The sequence below is a fragment of the Chlorocebus sabaeus genome, chromosome 12 (genome assembly GCF_047675955.1).
Source record: "Chlorocebus sabaeus isolate Y175 chromosome 12, mChlSab1.0.hap1, whole genome shotgun sequence".
NCBI classification, from domain to species: Eukaryota; Metazoa; Chordata; class Mammalia; order Primates; family Cercopithecidae; genus Chlorocebus; species Chlorocebus sabaeus.
The window spans coordinates 44,128,618-44,151,344 of NC_132915.1; the positions used below are offsets into that span (position 1 = coordinate 44,128,618).

The 22,727-nt window shown below is 38.6% G+C and overlaps 1 protein-coding gene across 10 annotated transcripts in view; it reads right to left on the minus strand.

The window, feature by feature from the left end:
• FREM1 (FRAS1 related extracellular matrix 1) overlaps positions 1 to 22,727 on the minus strand; it is a 259,120-nt gene that overhangs the window by 44,554 nt on the left and 191,839 nt on the right. For 8 of the 10 annotated variants that reach the window (XM_073021615.1, XM_073021614.1, XM_073021613.1 and 5 more), the window contains 5 exons: positions 20,884 to 21,106; positions 17,038 to 17,182; positions 12,335 to 12,476; positions 8,549 to 8,744; positions 4,020 to 4,284 (listed from right to left, as the gene is read on the minus strand). In XM_073021615.1, coding sequence (XP_072877716.1) covers positions 4,020 to 4,284; positions 8,549 to 8,744; positions 12,335 to 12,476; positions 17,038 to 17,182; positions 20,884 to 21,106 — 971 coding nt within the window. Of the gene's footprint in view, positions 1 to 4,019; positions 4,285 to 8,548; positions 8,745 to 12,334; positions 12,477 to 17,037; positions 17,183 to 20,883; positions 21,107 to 22,727 lie in introns of those variants that run through there. The other 2 variants (XM_037998387.2, XM_037998388.2) reach the window with 2 other exon arrangements.

Here is a 22,727-nt window from a genome sequence, read left to right on the forward strand (position 1 = left end):
GCATTTAAGAGATAAAAATGGAATCATAAATAGCGCCAGCTCCTCAGAAAAAAAAAAAAAAAAAAAAAAAAAAGTCCAGCCGGCATGTCAAAATGGAGGACATTAGCATGTTCTTTTAGTACCCGGCTGCCAGCAGCTGAAGTCAGCTTGCTAATCACTCGGTGTCATCTGTCCTAGAACACGCTGCCAAATCTTTCTTCCAGGCCAGCAGCACCAAACAATGCAGGAGAAATTTATGATTCACAAAATATTTTTGCAGAAGGTAAAATCTGACTATTAAACTCCCCCATTTAATTAATGCTGCCATAGCTTACATTAAAAAGGGAAGGGGGAAAATCCTCTGCCACAGAATTTATTTCTTCTACCCAGCCAAATTCCTTGCCAAATTTAACAGCAAGCAACATAAATTTAGGTGATTAGATTGGTTGCATATATTTAATTTTTAAAAAGCACCATGATCACACTTTCATTAAAACAGGCTTTCAGCTTTGGTTTAGCGCCACTTGACAAACAACATAGCAGTCCGTGATTGGGTTAGTGAAATGACAAGATTAAAATTCGGGTCTTGGGCAGATGCTAGGCTCTTCCATTATAAATATGTAAAACTGCTGGCCAAATATCAGAATGACACATTGAGGAGGTTCCTTCGCACAAATGCATATTCTCCACAAATTTTTGGTACAACGAGGTATAATGGAAAGAACCTTCCACTGGAAATGAGCTCTGAGCCCCAAATTCAGCAGTGATACTCAGTTATATCAGTTTAGGTGACTTCCTTTGCCTCTTGGAACCTTGGTTTTCTCATGTGTAAAATGGGAACACTACTGCATCTCTCGCAAGGTGGTGGCATAAGGCTTAAGAAAAATAACGTACAAAAAAGAGTCCAGGACATTCTCTGGTGCATTGCAGGTGTTCAGGCAATGCTAGATTTCCTATGTGTAAATAAGGGATTGGACCAAATCAATGCTTTTCAGCCTTTTTTGTTTATTTTCTCCCTAAAACCTTGTTTCCTAATCTTGAGTAATTGACACCATATTTTTGCCATATGCCTGTACTATGTGTACTCTTATTATTTACTAGTTTGCTTTCTATTAATTCAATTTTTAACTTGAATCAATGTATTTGATTAAAAGGAAACCTTTTAACTACTAAAAACTGAATATTAGCAAGCACAAAAAATTTGTTTTCTTATATTTAGTTTTATAGTATTTATAGTATTGTTTTTAGTGTCAACACTCACACACTCACACACAACACACATACCTAAGTTCCATCAGTATATGGGGCTGAAGGCCCCAGAACCTCAATCTCTGGGAGGCCCTAAAAAGGCTTCTATAAATTCTTTTTTTTTTTTTTTTTTTTTTTAAGATGGAGTTTCACTCTTGTTGCCCAGGCTAGAGTGCAGTGGCGCCATCTTGGTTCACTGCAACTACTGCCTCCCGGGCTCAAGCGATCCTCCTGCCTCAGCCTCCTGAGTAGCTGGGATTACAGGCGCCCGCCACCACTCCCAGCTAATTTTTTGTATTTTTACTAGAGACAGGGTTTCATCATGTTGACCAGACTGGTCTCGAACTCCTGACCTCAGGTGATCCACCCACCTTGCCTCCTAAAGTACTGGGATTACAGGCGTGAGTCACCACCCCAGCCTCAACTTCCATAAATTCTTGAGGCTCCTCAGAACATATTCAGAACAACAGACTGGACCAGACCATTGATGGCTAGTCCTGACTGCATTCGAATTACCTGAAGATATCTTTCAAAAATACAGATTTCTGGGCCTGAGACTGGACTTACCAAAGTTGCCTCTCTGGGGTAAGGCCCAAGAATATGCATTTTGTAGTTCTCTCTGGCAATTATCTGAGGATCTAGAAATGTAGAAATTCCTGGGATAAATGATTTCTAAAATGCCATCTAATAAGACTTTTTCTAGATGCAAATTAGGAAATTTTTACAGTATTGCCAATCCTTACATACGGAGGTTTTGTTTTTTATTCTCACCATTTGATTAATATCTAACCTTCATTTCTCAATATCTTTATGCATTCAGTCCTGTGTTCTCCAGCAAGGTCACTGGTTTCTTCAAGACAGTCACTAATGTCTTCAGCAGACTGTCCTGTAGGCATTGACAGAGGGAAGCAGGAAAGGAAAGAAGCTAGAAGTTCCAGAAATGCATGTAAAATTAAAAGCCCTGGATCTGATACAAACGTATTAAGCCAAGAAGCACCCAGCCTCCATTAGCAAACAGGAAAAAATGAACAATCATTGCTCCTCTTGGTAACTCCTTTCCTCCTTCAAGATCATACTTGGTGTTTTAAAGATTGGAAGTAAGAAGGTCGTCAAGGAAAGAACATAATGACAACAACAATGACAATAATAGTAGTAGCTAACACTTACTTAGTTCTTCCTATGCACCAGGTGTTGTTCTACTAATACTCTACATGCATAAGCTCATATAAACCTCCCACAACCTTGTGAGGCAGGTGCTATGAGTATCATTCCATTTCACAGAAGAGGAAACAAGAGCACAGGAGGTTGTGTAACCTGATGAAGGTCACAGACTTGTGAGTCACTCACGTAGTTCTTGCCCCCAAGCCTGTATCTTAACTTCACTACTCCACCTCTCAAACAAAAGAGCCAGCTTGAAAAGGAATCCCCACATCTCACGTTTTAGTGAATGCTTAGCAACACTCAAAGACTGAACTAGTTAAAATATTGATCAATTAAATGATTACCTGCTTGTTAAAGGACATTTATCAAGAGAAAAAAATAAGAGATTAGTTCCAACTTTCTGAGACTTTTTGTTTTGTTTTGTTGGATTATCCAAATCAGCTTTCAAAAATCATTTTAATGCTAAAAAGGTGAGCAGCATCCTTTTTACTGACATTTAACCAGTGTTTATCAGAGCAGACATATTGAATTTAGATAAGTAAAAGAAAGATAGAGGACAGTGATATTTGAACATGGGTGTAACAGTGATACTTGATAGTTTATGGGAACCTATTGAATAATATAGGAGTATGCTCCGTTTATGTTATTTTATAGTGCTCTTTAGAAGACTGTATTGTGACATGGTGAAAATTACACCAGGAGCCAAAAGTGTGGCTGTACAATAGACAAACCAATGCTCTCCAGGCCTCCTTCTGAATTGACAAAAACTCAAAACTGGATTGTGCACAATGGTTTGCTCAAAGTCCAACATTTCCCAGTCCTCATGCCCGGTCTGGGGATCTGTGTTTCTCTCCAGGACCTCAGGTTCAGCCAGCTTTGAGAGCTGCGAGATTATAGATCTTCTGGAGTTGCTCTTGCTTTATGTGACTTGAAACAAATTTCCATATTTTAAATGAATGTAGATTTTCATTAATGTTGTATCTTTGCCTTTTCACCAGATTGTTATTCATTCCAATGATTTATTTGATACAGAATTCTGGAACAGGTGCGCAGCCCCCAATTATAACATTGTTTCTATGGGGAAATATGATCTACTTTATGACAACATGATTTATGATATAGTTACCAGAACACGTTGTGTCAAAAGGCAGTGTCTGCTTATGCCAAATGTTTACTAATAAATGCCTTTTCGTCAGACAGAAAAACATACTCTAAAAAGAGGGAAATTACTTTTCCAGGTCTATCTTTAGCTGGGAGCCTCAGCTTTTCACATTTCTCCTCGTAGCAGAACTTGCATAAAGATCTGTTTACTGTGTTTATTTTTTGATAACAGGCCCGAATTTCTTGCTTTGCTGCTGTCATTTTAATTGTGTGTCTTCACCTTACATACAACAAGGCAGTAAAAGAAAAACACAGCTGCACCAGAGCTGAAAAATGACTCATTTTTTTCTCCTTTTCTATCCTTTGTTTAAAAAAACAAATTTCATTCTATATATTTAAGGTATACAGCGTGATGTTGTAAGATACACATATATTGTAAAATGGTTACTATAGTGAAGCATATTAACAGATCTCCTTTTCTGTAACTATTAATCCAAAGAAGGGGTTTGAAAAGTTTCCATGGGGCTCACCTGAATCTGTCACTGGAGACAGTCACCTTGCTCTTGTGTACATAGCAAACGGTCTGCCCCGCTATATCCATTTGGCTGAAGCTTGTAATGGGAACTCCAGGATAGTGAACATATTCGACCTGACCATATTGTGGAGGGGAGGTAATGACATAGAGCAGTTCCTCAGGCTTGTCTGTTCCATCCACAGCCAGGAGAGTGGTGGTTGTTAAGAAACCTCTGCCACCTTTAGACACCACGAGTGGTTTTGTAAGGATGACAATATCACCTACATGACATAAGAGGTTATGGTCAAGAATCACATCAAAAAATATATTGTGTCCAAGGCAAAGGCTGAAGACAAAGGCCAAAACTGTGCAAAAATCAAAATTAATATGACATAGAAAGGTTTATATAACTATTATGAATAAAAATAATTAACCAAAAGACATGAGCAGATATTTCACAGAAGAAGAAATTCACATGGCCAGTAAAGATATTTTTCAAATGCTCAAGCTCATTAGTAATTATGGAAATACAAATATCATGATAAATTGTCATGTCATAACTTTTTGATTGGCAAGGATGTAGAAGCCTGACTGTACAAAGTGTTGAAGAAGACATAGATCAAGAGAGTCTTGCATACAATTTTGGGAAGACTGTAAATTGGTACAAGATTTGGCATTATTTTGTAAAGAGTCGAATGTTCACATATGCCTTGACTCAGCAATTCCACCCCAGCTATGTACTTCAAAAAAACACTTGCCCTGCTACCCTTGGAGACATGCACCCAAATGGTCATTGCAGTACTGTCTGTAATTGAAAGCATTACACACAACCCAAATGCTTTTGCAAAAAGTGAATGCATACACAAACTGTGTTCTATTCATACAACTGAATTTCATGCAGTAGCCAAATGAATGAACTACAGCTACATGGAACGACACAGATGTAGTATATTAACATTCATTAGTTATATGAGCAAGCTGAGAAAACGATAAAAGAAAATAATACAAAATTTAGAACCATATTTTTTTCTGGAGAAGGTAGGAAGATGTCTATTATTAATATTCCAGTCCTTCAATTGTGTGGTAGTTGCACAAATGTTCATGATATATTTTTTAAATGTATATTTATACAACCATATTCATATCAGGATTGCTCACAATAGCCAAGAGATGCAAACAACTCAAGTGCCTCTCAACAGATGAGTAGATAAACAAAATGTGGCATATACACACACTGTAATACCACTCAGCCTTAAAAGAAAAGGGAGTCCTGGCACATGCTACAACATGCATGAACCTTGAGGACATTATGCTAAGTGAAGTAAGCCAGTCATGTAAAGATATATACTATATGATTCCACTTACATGGAGTGCCTAGAGTAGTAAAACTCATAGAGACAGAACATAGAACAATGGTTGCCAGGGAGGGGGAAGTGAGGAATCATTATTTAACGGGTATAGACTTTTAGTTTTCTGAGATGAAAAAATTCTGGAGATTGGATGGATAACAACATGAATACATTTAACACTATGAACTGGTACACTTCAAAATGGTTAAGATGGTACATTTTGTATAATGCGTAATTTACCACTATTTTTTTTTTTAATGTATGACTGAGGAAGGTAGAAGTGGGTCACACATGGACCAATGATGCAGTTTCACAAACTAGGGATTATAATTGAATTTTGTTCACCTGAGGCCCATTACAAAGTGATCATATCTCAAATACAGAGCTTCTACTCTGTGTCAGGTACAGAATGTTCTTGTGAGGTATTGTCTTATCATATCCCCAGATTATAAATGAGGAAGCTAAGGTATAGAAATGGTAACTTACCTGCTTATGGTCACACTATTAATGAAACATTGAGTGAGAATTTGTACTCAAGCCATCTGAGTCCAGAGCACAGGCTCTTAAACACTGCATTATTTTGTTCCATGTCTTTAATATCTAGGGAGCTCTTGTGAATTAATACTAAAAGGGTGAATATCCAAAAAGAAAAACACGTGATGTAAATGCCAAGCCATTTCTGAATTTAAAAACATAGTGGCCAAAAAAATTTTTTAAAGATATTCAGTCTCATGAGGAAATAAGAAATACAAATAAACCATCAAAGTGGTACAATTTTAACCAGTGGTTCCCAATGACAAGCAATTTTGCTCCCCAAGGGACATTTGGCAATGTCTGGAGACATTTTTGGTTGTCATAACTGGGACTTGCTACTGGCTTCTAGAGGGCAGAGGCCTGGGACGCTGCTAAACATTTTACAATGCACAAGGGAGTCCCCTGCAACAAAGAATCCTCCATCCCAAAATGTCAATAGTGCCATGATTGGAAAACGCTGTTTCAGATTACTAAATTGGTCTTTTCATATACTATGCTTTTATCTCAAAATGCTACGCAACTTCAGTCCTACACAGAATCAAAGACCATTCTAAATTTAAGTCAAAACCTTAGCCACAGATGCTACAGAGAGAAGCAAGATGAATACGTCAAGGAAGTAGGAAGAATGAATTATGTGGGGGAAACAAAAAGCACCCAGGAGAGGTTTCACCAGGAGCAGGAAATGGACCTGAGGGGAGGAAGAGCAACCGGCTCTTGCCTTGATGCAATTTTTCAGCACTGTAAGGGCAGAGTATAGGTTAGAGTCAACTATAGACAATGTCCTCCTAAACTTATCTGAAAGATCTCAACATCATTTCTGCCACTGTGCAAATCAGAAGACACAGCAACACAGCAATTGGGAAGCTTAATGTAATTTATAATAGCTCCCAAATGGAAACAACCAAATGCTCAATTTTAAGGTGGTGATTAAATCTAACTCTTCAGTACAGTCTTGTTTAGAGATAAACAATTATGGCTACAAAGTTATGCAGCAACCTGCAAAAACTCATGTTAAGTTAAAAAACAAAACAAAACAAAACAAAAAAACTGTACAGTGACAAAACACCACTTTGTAAGAGGAAACAAAGAAGAAAAATTTTGAACTGAAAATATTAATAGGATAATGTGTCTACTTGGTATACGTTTTCAAAAATCCTTTTAGAAAATAATCACATGTCAATTGCAGCACAGTCTGGCAATGCAATGGCCAACTTTATTTCCTTTCTTCTTGGGTGCAAAGCTAAAGTTTCTATTGCCCAGCCTCTCTTAATGTGGCATGTGACTGTGATCCAGCCACTGAAATGTGTACAAGAGAGGTACACAACCTTCACACCTAGTCCATGACATCCCCTAATTTTCTTCCATATCTCACTTCCTGAGTGACTCTAAGGCCTTCAGAATAAGGGAATGTCTAGATATAAAGAGTTCCTAGATGACTATGTGGAACAGAGCTCTCCTATATCACTGTAAAACTGTGTTGTGCTGAGCCAATGAGAAGGTGGCCTACTCTGATATACTAGTTGTCTGCCCTAATATATTACTTATATTACATTTTGCCTGGACATATATTTATGATGAACATAGTTGTTTTGCAGGGAGAGATAAATGTGTACAGTAACATCTAGCTTATCTGAAGTCACTTATTAGACTTTTTTAAGGAACACATTTACAACCAGGAAATAAGCAAATAAAATATATTATTATATAGCTCAAAGTAAACACCTCAAGATCAAACTGAATTAATTTTTTAAAACTTTAGAACAATTATAATTCTGCCACACATAAAGCAAGATTTTTTTTTATTATTGCATTTAAGCATTCAATTTACCTCTGAGTTTCCTGGCAGCCAAGGCAAAAAAGAGAAGCATTCAGTCAACTAAGCATGTACTGAGGATCTAAGATTATGCTTCATCCTGGGACTATCTAGATCGTGGGATAACACAGATGAATGAGATATGATCCCCACATAAGCTGAAGCAAAATTACAGGGTAGTAACAGTTGGGTATCAAGAGCTTCTACTCTTCCTTGCTGAGCTTTTTAAAATAACTCTCCTCCATCTACCATTTAACTCTCCCCCATTCACCATTTATGCAACTCATTCTGCTTAATTAACTCACAAGAAGCTTATCTTATAGTGTCTTTCCCTGTCCCTAAAAAGTATATGTTAGCACTTTCAAAGTGAAAGAAGCAACAACTTCCAGCCTTTCTAATGACAAAGTTTATCTTTATTGTTTTTAAATTTTAAAATATATTTTTCGTTTATTGAGAAGTACTTTTCCTTTGAAACTCCATTTTCCAGTGATAGATCACTTCCTGAAGATAAAACTAGAGTTACACATCAATTAGGTAAAATTTTACTTAAAGCAAAAAAAAATCCTAACAGTTAAAGTAGCCTGTATAGCCATATTGTATGCAAAGCTGAATTTCCAATAAACTTTAAAAAATAATGAATGGATTGGCTACTTCTGTGAACCTCATAGGTCCCAGGCAAAGCAGGTGAGAAGCCAAAGGATCTAAACATAAATGATAGAATTTCAAAGATGAAGAGTGGCAGGAAAAAAGGAAAGAAGGGAGGGAAAGAGAGAGAAAGAAACAAATGTGGAATACTTATACCAGTTAGCAAAGTTGATCCCAGTAAACCTTGGTAGACACACTTTTTACCTTTTTCCATGTCCTTGATGGTGATTTGACAGTCAAGAGCAGGGGACCTGTTGTCGCCATCCCAAAGGTAGAAGGTGAAGCTATCTCGATTCTGGGAATCCATTGCCCCAGTGTGTGTGTATCTCAGCAAGTTCAGATCCACTTCCTCCTGAGTACACTTCATGCCAGGGGAGAGAGGAACCCAGTCCCTCCCTATCTGGAAGGAGCCAGAGTTAGTCAGCTGCTCATGGTTTTTTCCCCCCCAACGTATGTTAGTGGACATTTTCTGTATCCCCTAAAAACCTCCAATACAAATAATATTTCAGGGAAATTCCAGATTACTTTTTGCCATTCTACCTGACTTTTTTCTTTTCAAAGAAATATATTAGAATAATTTGAGAACTTGGAAAAACACTGGCTTCAACCAAAGGGTTTCAGACAAAGTCAAACAATACAACAGCATTGTTACTTCCAAGGTATTTATCACAAGCAATCATAGCTGATTAAATATTCCAATTAATGAGAGCAGGTGGGTAATCGAGCTCTTGGAATGGATTCTTTAGAAATTAAATGTGTTTCTTTTAGAGTTTCCATTTTTTAGCTCTTTTCATTGTTCAACTAATCAAATATATTTTTTCATGTCAAATACATTTTTTCAATAATGGCTCATTACTAGGCTTATCTGAAGCAGACAAAACAAAAATAGAACAGATGCATTTACTCCCCAGTATGTTTCCAGCCTTACTAAAGAAAGAAAATGATGGGGATCACTATCACTCCCTACATTTATATCCTAAGTCATCCAAAAATATAAACTGCAAATATCATATATTATTTTTATCAGAATCTTCTAAAAGCCAACATTATTTAAGCATATATTTTGTAGGGAGCTTGATGCAGAAATTATGGCGTTTTGAACTTAAAAGGTTCTTATGCTGATGGGGGTGGCTAAGAACTGAGAGTAGTAGAAAAATGTAATCATAAATCTTTATTAACTTATTAATAATCCTATTATTATTCATTTATGGTACACAGCTTTCCCTGGGAATGGCTCATAAAAAGTCATTAGATATAATTTTTTAAAAAGTCATCTTAACATTTATTATATGATATTATCTTGTGGTTTTACTGTCTAATTTAAGAGTCTAAAACAGAAATGTAAATCATTTACTTTTCATTCCCCTTGATACTTTGGTCTAAGACTTTGCCCATTTGAACCTAAACAATAAGGGTTCTGGTACAGCAAGGGGAGGTGGGGCTGCGGTGGAATGAAGACACTGATCTTTCATCTTTTAAGTTCATGTCAGATAGAACACAGATTTCCAGATTCCACAGACTCCCAGTTCCTGGCAAAAGAGCTTTATCCTCCTCTCTTCCCATTTTGTGCTACCACTTGCCTTTATGTCATTCTACTTGATAACGTTTCTTTCTCTTTAATATGTTTATCCACCTGATATTTGTAGACTTATGTTCTGCCCTCATGCTCACTGGATGGAAGTTAATTACATCATAATAATTAAGCTAGTGTTTATTTCCATAAGATCTATTTGCCAATATAATTTTTAAAACAGACTCTTTCAGGTTTTAAACAGGAAAGCCTGCAATTCTATTTCACATTTTCCCTTTTCTAATCTTGTCTAAGGAAGTAAGCACAGAAGAAGACATATTTTCCTCTCTCTTGTCTCCATGTAATTCCTTACTTGCACTCCAAAATGTTAGATTGACTTAATAGAATCATTTGAAGACCCAGAAACAGAAAGAAAATAAAAGTCAGATTCAAGACGGGGAAAACTAAGAGAAGTCAACAAGAAAACAAGAACTCTTGGGACACTCCAGGAGGGCTGGAGTCCTGGTCCTTGGTCTTGGAAAGACTCGAAGAACTGCCAGGGAGCTGGGAGATAACTGTGTGGAGCCATACTGGGAACCTGGACCCATCTGCATTTTCACATATCCAAAACAGTTCCGTTCCCAAGCCACCCAAATGTGTGAGCTTTCACTGCATTTCTGCTTCATTACTCTTTGAAATGAAATAAGGACACAGCTGTACCTCAATTTAAATCAGTGATTGCTCTTCACTCTGATTCTCTATGGTGCCTACAATCTACGACAATCAAGCTGTTCCACATAGAATGAATTCTTGCTGCTTTTCTAGGACTGTGCCTCCATTATATGTAAAGTTAAGCATTCCATCAAATAATTGCATTGGGGACTGTTGGTGGTTGTGGTTGCTAGTCTTAATCCACCATTGAAATAAACATTTGGACTGATTACTCAACTGACCTTCTCAGGTGACTGATCTATGTAATTCATGTTGGGCTGATCCTTGGACATCATGCACACAGTATGAATCAGACTGAAATTTTGCTATTCTAGGCCTAAAGTGAAATAAGGACATTTTATCAAACCACAAAGCAAGCTATTGAGTTAGCAGTAAAACCCAGGTGACCCTACCCCTAGTATCCCTTTATTGTTTCCATGCTTATTTGCTTTCCATTAAAGCATCTAATTTTGAGAACATACACAATTCCAGGAATGTTAATTTATGGTGTCATGCAGTTCATGGGATTCAAGTTTGGCAGTTGTTAAAATCTGTTATGCTAGCGGGATGGGATGACTCCCACATGAAGTTTTCTCCCACACTGCCTTTTTGGCCCAAGACTTTGCCCATCTGAACCTAAACAATAAGGGCTCTGGTGCTGCAAGGGGAGGTGGGACTACGGTGGGACGAAGACACTGACCTTTCAGCTTTTAAGTTCATGTCAGATAGAATACAGAACAATTTGGTGTATAGTTTGTGGAGTAAGTAGTCTCCCTGGAGAAGACATAAGGATTGTCCTTGCTCAGGGATGAAGATGAGAAGCAGAAGGAAAGAAAGATGCTCACTGTGGCAAATCATTGAGAAGGCAGGAGGTGATAATACTCAGATAATGTTTTTTTGTTGCTGTTGTTTTGTTTTTTAAGATGAAGTCTCGCTCTGTCACCCAGGCTGGAGTGCAGTGGCACGATCTCAGCTCACTGCAACCTTTGCCTCCTGGGTTCAAGTAGTTCTCCTGCCTCAGCCTCTGGAGTAGTGAGTAGCTGGGAATACAGGTGCACGCTGCCATACCCAGCTAATTTTTGTATTTTAGTAGAGATGGGGTTTCACCATGTTTGCTGGGATGGTCTTGATCTCCTGACCTTGTGATCTGCCCGCCTCGGCCTCTCAAAGTGCTGGGATTCAGATAATGTTTTAACAGAGACCTTAGGGCCAGAGGAGCTAGAGGCAGCCCTCCAAGTTTCCCTGGACCTGATTATCATGAAAAAAAAAATGAAAGTTTTTATTTTCCTGAGAATGATCTAGAATTTAGCTGAAATACACACACACACACACACACACAGAGACTGAGAGAACAAGAGAGACTGTAGACTTGAAGGAGTTTTATAATTGAGATGATGGATGCTAAAGAGGAAAGTTACATGAATCACAAGTGAAAAATCTGGTAGAAATGAAGATATCACAAAAGATCCTGGATTATCCTCAGAAAGCAGACAGCTTGCTTTACCCCAGTAATTACCTCCCTCAGAATGTAGGGATAATCCCACAGGAGAGGGAGCAATGAAGAATCTTAATATTTGTTGAATTTACCCCATGTTGACAAAGAAACTTTAGACAAGCATGAATTCACCCTGACCTAGTAAAATTAAATTTTCTACTTCTGGGCAAATACATGGCTATCAGAGAATAAATCCCATCACTGAAATGTATATATTGAGAAGATTTATACCTGCTACATTAGTTTTGAAAAATAAAAGTAAAAAGTCACTAACCTTAAACTGAAGTTGCCCATTTTGGGGAAGCCTTTCAAATACATAGTAAATCTTCTCCCTGGGCGAGTCTTCATCTATGGCTGAAAGAATAGCACTGGAAATAATACGAGTTCCACCCATATTCATTGCAATTTCAGCCTTCCTGTAAAAAGAAAAATGTCTGGGTTGATATAAAAATAGAAGATATTCCTTTAGTAGGGGACACTTATATTGACTATCACAGTTCCCAATCTTCAACAATTAAGGAATGATATTCAATATTCAAAGCACTGAAGATGACTAGTGAGAGGCATGAAACAGGCTCTCTACCCTTGCACACGAAGGTCTGAAAAGACAATGGGTCAGCCCTAATGAATGTGGGAAGAGGTAATTAGGCACTTCTAATTGATTACATGTACCAAACTTTACAATTTTGTAAGTTATAATTTATTCTATAAAATGATCTTATTTCCAGTATTTCATTTTACATTCACAACAGCTCCATGAAGTAAGAGGGCTATGTATGAGTGTTCTAATTTTACAGACAGAAACTCAATTAAAGACATTCAGTGACTGGCCTACAGATGTCCTGCTGCCATTGATGATATGCCATTCTGAGGTAATCTAGGACTCTCTAAATTACTCTTCCTCTTCTAAGTAATGTTCTGGGTAGTATGTGTTCTTGTTGCAGATTCATCTTTTCCCAGTGTTACAGATGCCAGGTCAGCTCCTGTCTTCTTGAACAGTAGGCTGGGGCAGAGCCGCTGCTGTGGTTTCTGCAGGTCCTTTACTGTGCGGAGCTGCAGCCTTCACAGCCTATATGGCCATTGTCCCTGGTCTCGCCAAAGTGAGATAGGGATCTCTTTCTACCAGTGTTTCTAGCTCTCAGTTGTGGTCTACTCGTGAAGCCTAACTCTGTCCAACTTTACAGCTTAGTTTCTGAGAAAAATCAGGATGCCTGAATTTCTTCGGATTCAGATAAAGGACATTTGAGAACCAGCAACTGGCATCAACAGTGTTCCGCTCCTCTGCGGAGATGCCAAAACCTGAACACCTCAGTTCCAACAACTTTCACTCAGGGTGAATATCTTGCTTCCCTCGCAGTGGGAGGTGACTTCTGCACATCTCTTTACTAGAGAATGGGAATCCCATTATTCCAAAAAGCTAAGCAATCAGTTGGTTGAGGGCTTATGGAGATCAGCGGTTAGACAGATTAATCAAAACAGAAAGCCAATATGATTAAGAAGATGAAGAGTTTGGTAGGAAGAATTCAGAATTAAATTTCTGGTCAGAATGAAATGTTTGGAATTCAGTGTCAGAATTCAATGTCTGGAAGCCAAGAGAGGACAAGGTGTGTCATAATCTAGGTTACCCTAAAGGGACCCTAGGACAAGCACGGTAATTTATTTGTGAAGTGATTCCAGGAGGCAGGAGAGAGGGAGTAGGAGAGAAAGGGAAAGAGAAAAAGGCAACAAAGGGTGTTTTACTGCAATGGGGAATTGGGGCTCAATCCTGCTGGGTACCTTGAGGAACCACATACATGCAATTCAAATTGTGCTCCTGATGGACAGGAAGCTGGAGCATTTATCTTATCTACTAGCTCCCAAGGTTAAAGGCTGTCCCCAGAGTGCTCTCTGCTGAGCCTGGACATGGGCTGCATGAAAGCCCTGAGGCAGAAAAGTAGAGTGAGGCACTGTGGACACCTGAGGTGGGACAATGACATGGCACATTCCACCACGATCAGGACCAGAATCAGAGATGGGCTGAGGGGCTGTGACCTGCAGGACCCAAAGCATCCTCTACAGTAGCTAAAAGGAATAGCAAAGAAATGGTGTTACACGCTCTCAAAGAGTCCAGGAAGGTTAGAAGAGCCATTAGATTTGGCAGGAAAGCCAAGAGTAACTTTTAAGGGAGCATCTTTAATAAAGTGGAGATTGGGCCAGGCACAGGGGCTCACGCCTGTAATCCCAGCACTTTGGGAGGCTGAGGTGGGCCGATCACGAGGTCAGGAGATCGAGACCATACTGGCCAACATGGTAAAACCCCGTCTCTACTAAAAATACAAAATTTAGCCCGCATAGTGGCGGGCACCTGTAGTCCCAGCTACTCAGGAGGCTGAGGCAGGAGAATGGCGTGAACCTGGGAGGCAGAGATTGCAGCGAGCCAAGATCGCGCCACTGCACTCCTGGGCAACAGAGAGCGAGACTCCGTCTCAAAAAAAAAAAAAAAAAAAAGAAAGAAAGAAAAAGAAGGAAAGAAGTAATAAAGTGGAGATTGGAGAAAGTGGGCAGAAATGGAAGAAGCAAGCACAAACTACTCTTCCAAAAAGTTCCAAAAAATTCAGTGAAATGAATGGGGGACTAGCTTGTCTTTGTATTTTTACAATTAGGATATCTGCTTGTAATAATAACAATAACACTTAGGAGCACTTACCATGTAGTAGTCTTTCAAGCATGTTTACATATTTTATTTAATCCTTGTAACAATCCTAGTAAGAGGATACCACTATTATCCTCAATTACAGAGAGGTTAACAGAAAGATTGAGAGAGGTTAAACAACATGTTCAAGATCACACTGTTGGTAAGTGGCTGAACTGAGTCAATCTGACACCAGCATTTGCTCTCTTAACCACAATCCTTATCTCTCTGTCTTGTTAACAGAAGAAATGAAAAGGGAGAGACTGAAGATACTGGAGGAAAAAATAATGGAGCAGTTTCCGGGAGAAGGAAAGAGGTGATATGCCCAAGGACACACATGGAAAAGAAAGAGAGTACATTACTTCCTATCCACAGGAGACAAGGAAAGAGGAAGCACAGAAAAGGGAGGGTTTCTGAAGCAGGTTTGAAAGAGATTTGATGATTCTGTAGATGTAGCTATTCCAGTGAGTTTAGTAACAACAGCATGGCCTTTGGAGTCAAATGGAGTTGAGTGGGTGCCTAGTGTAAGCTCTTTTACCTCTCTGGTCTGTTTTCCTCAGTGAGGATGATAACATGTATTTTCCACAATTTTGGTGAGGATTTAATGAAATAATATATACGAAAGAATCTAATATAGTGTCTGTCCTACAGTAAGCACTTAATAAATGCCAGCTTTTACCCCTCTCCAGTGGATGCCCCGGGGCCCTCACCCCGCCAGCTTTCACCTCCCTATCTCTTAAAATGAGATCATCAAAAAGGAGGTACTGTAATACTGTGACAGCCTTCATATTTTCATATTTATAAATCAAGGCTATACCAACCCAACATATTAGCTAAGAAATAAGAAAATAGAAATTTTTTGGTGAATATTTTTAGTCAGACTGATGTATGAGATGCAACCCTCCAAAAATCTATCATCAGTATTTCCCATAATGCTTTTTAAGGACCTTATCAGTGGCTCATAGGGACCAGCAGGATATGTGGCAGATAAAGAAGGGACTTGTTTGAGGCCCTCCTTTCTGCAGGGTGGAGGAGATCTGAGGGGTTTGGGTGCTTTCAGGAAGTTATTCACTCCCTGATAAAAACCCAGACTATAACATGCCTCTTACTGCTGCACTATTGAATAAAGAGGTGAAGTCATCAAGGAGGTTCCAAGAACCAGATGCTTTTTTACTCCTAGCTCTAGAGAAGAGTCCCCCAAAACTCTGTTCAGTTCTGTAGACTGCGTACAGTTCTGTACAGCTGTCAATTGTAAAAGAAATGGCTGGGGCTATAGAAACAGAATTGATGAATACTTTGTACCCTATGATCAAACTCTGAGCAGTTACAGAGAGAGTGATATGGTTTGACTGTGTCCCCACCCGAATCTCATCTTGATTGTAGTTCCCATAATCTCCATGTGTCGTGGGAGGGCGAGGTAGAGATGATTGAATCATGGGGGCAGATTCCCCCATCCTGTTCTCATGATAGTGAGTTAGTTCTTACAAGATCTGATGGTTTTATAAGGGGCTTTCCCCTTTACTGGGCACTTGTTTTTCTCTCTCCTGCTGCCATGTGAAGAAAGATGTGTTTGCTTCCTCTTCCGCCATGATTGTAAGTTTCCTGAGGCCTCCCAGTCCCTACAGAGCTGTGAGTAAATTAAACCTCTTTTATTTATAAGTTACTCAGCCTTGGGTATGTCCTTATAGCAGTGTGAGAACAGACCAATACAGAGAGATACTGAGAAAGTTTACAATTAATAATATTGCTCAAAATTTTAGAAAATGATCATTTCGATGTGAGGGGGGAGGGGGTGTTGACTCATATGGAACACAGTAGAGAACTGGTGGACAAAAAAGTACCAAGATAATGAAAGAAGTGGGTTGATTTATTTCCCTCAGCCACACTTAGTTACAAGTTTCAGCAAATCTGTTGTAAGGACTATCTGCAGTTAATGTTATTAGACTTTAGTTCAATCTATATATTAATTGCACTTTGGTAGGTGTGCAGTCATGTTTGTGTATGTGCATGTATTTATATGTTTAGCAGACTGTTCATTCCATGTCGTGTGTTCACTCATTCTCATCCTTTACAACCAATTAGTATGTTTAGAAGAAAAGTAATTAAAGGGCTGATTGTTAAGGAGAGGTTACCTTAACTAACATTTGCACTAAAGGCTCCTCATGCCTGAGTGGCAGGGGCAAGCTGTGATAGGAGCTAGCGAAGACTTGCTTCTTTGGGAGACATACACCACATCTGTACCTAGTATTGTAGATTTCACAGAATTGTATAGAAATCTGAAAGGAACTCTTTTTCAGGTAGCTTACTTGCTCAGCATTGGTTTTTCATCATTAACTGGGGTGACCTCTACTGAAATGGTTTTAAGTATCTTATGTTTCCCATCTGACAACTGGATTGTAAAATCATCAGCAAGGCTCTCTGAGTCATCATGCACGTATGTCAACCTCATTCCTGGAAGAAGGAAAAAAAGTAAGTAAATCTTCCTCATGATTAAACCATCATGACATATGTCACAGATAACGTTTTAATTTTCAAGGCAGGGGTATTAGCAAGAGTTCATTTATCAGTGCAGTAGGGTGAACTTAAACTTGTTTTATGAAGTAAAAGAGTGCCTTCTTAACCTGTTAAAGACTTTTTATTTAAATAATTTAGTATTTGATTAAGGGTGTTATTTAAAATCAGTTAGGAAAGAATATATTTTTAAATAAACTATATAAACAAAGGTACAGGGTATTTAAATAAAACTGAGAAAGTTAATTACTTGGGGAAAATTATAGTTATATCCCTACCTTGAGCCAATCATCAAAATGAATTCTTAATAGATCACAACTTAAATATGAAAAATGTAACTATTTTTTTAAAGCCTACCTAACATTTAAATGGAAATTCAAGAGACTCAGAACAGCCAAAACAGCCTCAAAAAAGAGTAAAATCGGAAGCCTAACATTTCACATTTTCAAAACTTACTTCAAAGCTACTAAAATACTAGGAGATGTGCACGCAGATTTATATAAAATGTTTACTGAAATATAACTTTTAATACCAAGAAAGGGAAAACTATCTGGATATTTTAAAATGGGAGATAGTTGTATAAAATTGTAGCACAGGAGCCAGTACACTGGTGAGCGCCTGTAGTCCTAACAACTTGTGGGGGCTCAAGTGGGAGGATCGCTTGAGGCCAGGAGTTTGAGGTCAGTTTGGATGACATAATGAGACCTTGTCTTTAAAAGAATTTTCTTTGAAACACTAGCTAGGTGATGCCTGTAGTCATAGCTGCTCAAGAGGCTCAGGCAGGGAGGAGAGCTTGATCCCAGGAATTTGAGGCTGCAGTGAGCTATAATCACCCCACTTCACTAAAGCCTGGGTGACAAAGTCATCTCTTTTAAAAAATTACAGCATAGTAAGTCTATATGATGATTTTATAATGTAATTATCAAAAGCTACATTTTCAATAATAATGATAATTTTTTTGTGACAGACTCTCACTCTGTCACCCAGGCTGGAGTGCAGTGACATGATCTTGGCTCACTGCAACATCCACCTCCTGAGTTCAAGCGATTCTCATGCCTCAGCCTCCCAAGTAGCTGGGGTTACAGACAAGTGTGACCAAGCCTGGCTAATTTTTGTATTTTTAGTAGAGACTGGGTTTTGCCATGTTGGCCAGGCTGGTCTCGAACTCCTGACCTCAAGTGATCCACCCATCTCAGCCTCCCAAAGTGCTGGGATTACAGGTGTGTGCCACCATGACTGGCCTCAATATTTTAAAAGTAAGAAGAGGCCAGTTATGGTGACCCACTCCTATAATCCCAGCACTTTGGAAGGCCAATGCAGGAAAATCACTTGAGCCCAGGAGTTCGAGACCAGCCTGGACAACATAGGGAGACCCTGTCTCTATAAAAAATGTTTTTAATCAGCCAGTGGTATGTGTGGTGACTTGTGCCTGTAGTCCCAGCTAGTTGGGAGGCTGAGGCAGGAGGATCACTTGAGCCCTGGAAGTCGAGGCTGGAGTGAACTGTTATTGTACAACCACAATCCAGCCTAAGTGATAGTAAAAGACCCTGTCTCCAAAAAAAAAAAAAAGTAAGAAGAAAAACAGATTATATAATATGGGAAGAGTTTCATAAATGTTGTATATTTGTCTGGGGGGACGTTTATGAGAATACGCTAAAGTTTTTTAAAAATGTAGCCATAAATGAACCACAGATAAAAGAGAGGTGAAAATCTAATTTCTGAGAAAGTAACCAAAATATTAACCCAAATACTAATTTTTATGCAGGAAATTTTTATTTTTTCTTCAAAATGACTGTGTCCAAACTGCACACAATGATCATATAATTCTTACATAACTGGATAATAACCAACAAATGTTATTTTTTAAAAATTAACTTGCTTGAGAGTAAAATTTGTATTATTATTTTTTCCTTGGTCAAATTTGAAAAAAAAAAATGTAAACAATGTATTCTATTATTTGTAGCATGTGGTTATTCATTTGGTAATATCATCATTTATGCCCTAGAATGTATCTCTTTGCAATTGATAAAAGCTGAGAAATACATAAATGCACTTTTTAAATTTAAACCTGAGATGATTTTTGCAACAATTACAAAAAAACCTTTGGGGCAGAAAGCTTACACACTAGTTGGGGAAACAAATAACTGAAAGACAGTTGGAAAAATGTTAAGCAAGTGCTAAAATGAAGCAAGCACAGAGAAGGAATGGTTTGGAGGCCTTAGGTGGGGCTCAAGTGGAGGTTAACAGAAAGGTGCGTTCTGAAGGCACAGCCTTGGCTAGCCTGTCAAAGGAGCGGGAAGGAACTTACAGGCTGGTGAAAGAAAACGCCTAAGGAAGGAGAATGGGAGGAAGCAGTAATTCAGGAACTGCACACTTTTCTCAAATTTTTAGAAGTATTTTCATACGTGAAAAATGGGATAAGATTGATTATTTTTTAAAAGAGTAATTAAAAAATAATTCAGGCTGCTATGCAATGTGCCGTTTCTCTAAAGAGTAAATTATCCCCTCAGAGAATAATAAGCATTATTATATGTGGTTCTATATTTGTTTCAACTGTGGAAATTTTGGCAGACCAATCTCTTAAAATGTAGTTTCATGATCTCAATAGTTTTAAAAAGGATTTTTATTACAGCATTAAATGTTTGAGTGAAAATATAAAAAAACTCAAATATCATATTTAATGGTAGCCTAAAAGTGAAAGAAAGCATGTTGCTGCCTTTTCAATTACCTATTACCTCTACCTAGGGCTTCCTGTCCTACATTAATCCAGACCTAGAGACAGCCCTTGAGGGACAAATGAATAAAGTAGGTAAATGCTATTTCTTCACCCCCTATTTCTGTGATTTATTATTAACTTTTCTAGGTTAAATTATTTTTAAATTTTTATTTTTTAACTGGCAAATAAACATTGTATATATTTATGATATATAACTGGGTGTTTTGATGCATACGTATACATTGTGAAATGGGTTAATTTGGGGTTTTTTGTTTGTTTGTTTTTTGACAGAGTCTCACTCTGTTGCGCAGGCTGGAAGTCTGGAGTGCAGTGGCACGATCTCGGCTCACTGCAACTTCTGCCTCCCAGGCTCAAGAGATTCTCGTGCCTCAGCCTCCTGAGGTGCTGGGATTACAGAAGTGCACCACCACACTCAGCTAATTTTTGTATTTTTAGTAGAGACAGGGTTTCACCATGTTGACCAGGCTGGTGTCAAATTCCTGACCTCAAGTGATCCACCTGTCTTGGTCTCCCAAAGTGTTGGGATTACAGGCATGAGCCACCAGGCCCGGTCACATTGTGGAATGGTTAAATAAAGCTAATTAACGTATGCATTACTTCTCATACTCATTTTTTTTGATTGGTGAGAACTCTTAAAATCTACTGTCCTAGGAATTTTCAAGTATGCAATATATTGTTAACTATAGTCACTATGCTGTACAATAAATCTCTTGAACTTACTCCTCCTAACCGAAATTTCATATCCTTTAACCAACATCTCCCCAATTCTCCCACCCTCAGCCTCTAGTAACCACCATTCTACTCTCTGCTTATATCAGTTTGACCTTTTTAGATTTCACATATAAGTATTGGTTAAATTATTCAATCAACAATGACAAATGCATGGAAGTGGAACATGCTATACCAGTCTTGAGGAGTTCCATGGAAAAGCTGTGAACAGGTGCATGTTTCTGGTCAGGGTTGGCTGGCTGCTTATTCTCAGGGAAGTCTTCGCTAAAACCCCTATTGATGAGGAGGCCATGGCATGGCTTTTGAGTGATGCTGAACAGCAGGGGATCCTGGGGAATGTCCAGGTCCACAGCGCTGATGATGGAAGAGTCCAGCTCTTTCATCTGACCCTCACACACCTGAGCAAGAGCACATCAGAAAAGCCAAAAACGCGTTAAAGACAACTTGTCTTTCTTTGGAAAACTGCTCAAAAGAAATCATTTGAATATATCCTACTTCAAATTTTATATGAGATTTGTATAGGATGAGTCCTAAAAAGAAGTTGCTGGTTTAATAGGAATCTAAAAGAAACAAAAGATCTATTAATGTCCCTTACATTTTTTTCTGAAGATTTCACAGCACTTTGTTCATTTCCATGAAGGACAAAGGGCATATAATTTTTAAAGTATGTATTGTTCATAAGTCAAAGGTCGGGGAAAAAAGCAACCAGGACATTGTTTGCTTTCAAGAAGTCATGGAAAAGTTTAGTCGTAAAGCTGAATCTAGTACCTTCACCTTCATAAACCAATCCTCGTGGATCTCCTTGCTTCTACAAGTCTTATGTTTCCATCTGCTTTATAAGTGACACAAATATCTGCTACATACACTAAGCATATTTGGTGGTTTTTATTTTTGTTATTGCAGTAAAAACTTCTGTATTTCCATTGAAATCAACAACAATGCCAAAGGATGCTACTGGATGCATAATTATGTATATTTTCATTCTGGGTCCCTCATCTCCCTCCAATTCTCATACTTCCAAATTTCCTGAACTACTCTCCCCATTCCCTCTCACATCCACTTCAGGTTTCATAATCCTTTAAGCACAAAGACAATTGAATGTTTATCATTTCAGGTAGTATCTAGTCAGTTAGAACTTGACAATATGTTACTTAGCTGATTCAGTGTTTTTTTCTTATAGTGAGGATTCAGAGAACAAAGAAGTATTTCTGTTTCCTATTTTGAAACAGAAATATTTCAACAACCCAATTTCTCAACAACCCAAGTCAGGTAAGACTGCAAAGGTCCACCAATAACTATAACTCAAGGAAGAAAATGTCTAGTGCTGTTAGCTATTCATAAACAAGAATTCATCCTGGCTAACAAGGTGAAACCCCGTCTCTACTAAAACAATACAAAAAACTAGCCGGGCGAGGTGGCGGGCGCCTGTAGTCCCAGCTACTTGGGAGGCTGAGGCAGGAGAATGGCGTAAACCCGGGAGGCGGAGCTTGCAGTGAGCTGAGATCCGGCCACCACACTCCAGCCGGGGTGACAGAGCAAGACTCCGTCTCAAAAAAAAAAAAAAAAAAAAAAAAACAAGAATTACAAAAGGGCAGAGACCAGGATGTTTTCATAAATGAGAAGGCAATTAAGCCTTGAAGGACATGTATGGTTCAGATTTGTGAAAACTCCTTTCCTCTCCTTTCCTTTCCTTCCTTCATTCCTTCCTTCCTCTCTCTCTCTTTCCCTCCCTCCCCCCCTCCCTTCCTTTTTCTTTTCCTTTCTCTTTCTCCCTTTTCCTTTTCCCCTTCCTCCCTTTTTCTTTTCCTTTCTCTTTCTCTCTCTTTCTCCCTTTTCCTTTTCCCCTTCCTCCCTTCCCTTTCCTTTTCCTTCCTTCCTTCCTTCCATCTATCCATCGTTCCTCATGGTCATCTCTGTTGCCCAGGCTAGAGTGCAGTGGCTCAATCATAGCTCATTGCAGACTCACCCACCTGGGATTAAGCAATACTCCCACCTCAGGCCCCCAAGTATCTAGAACCA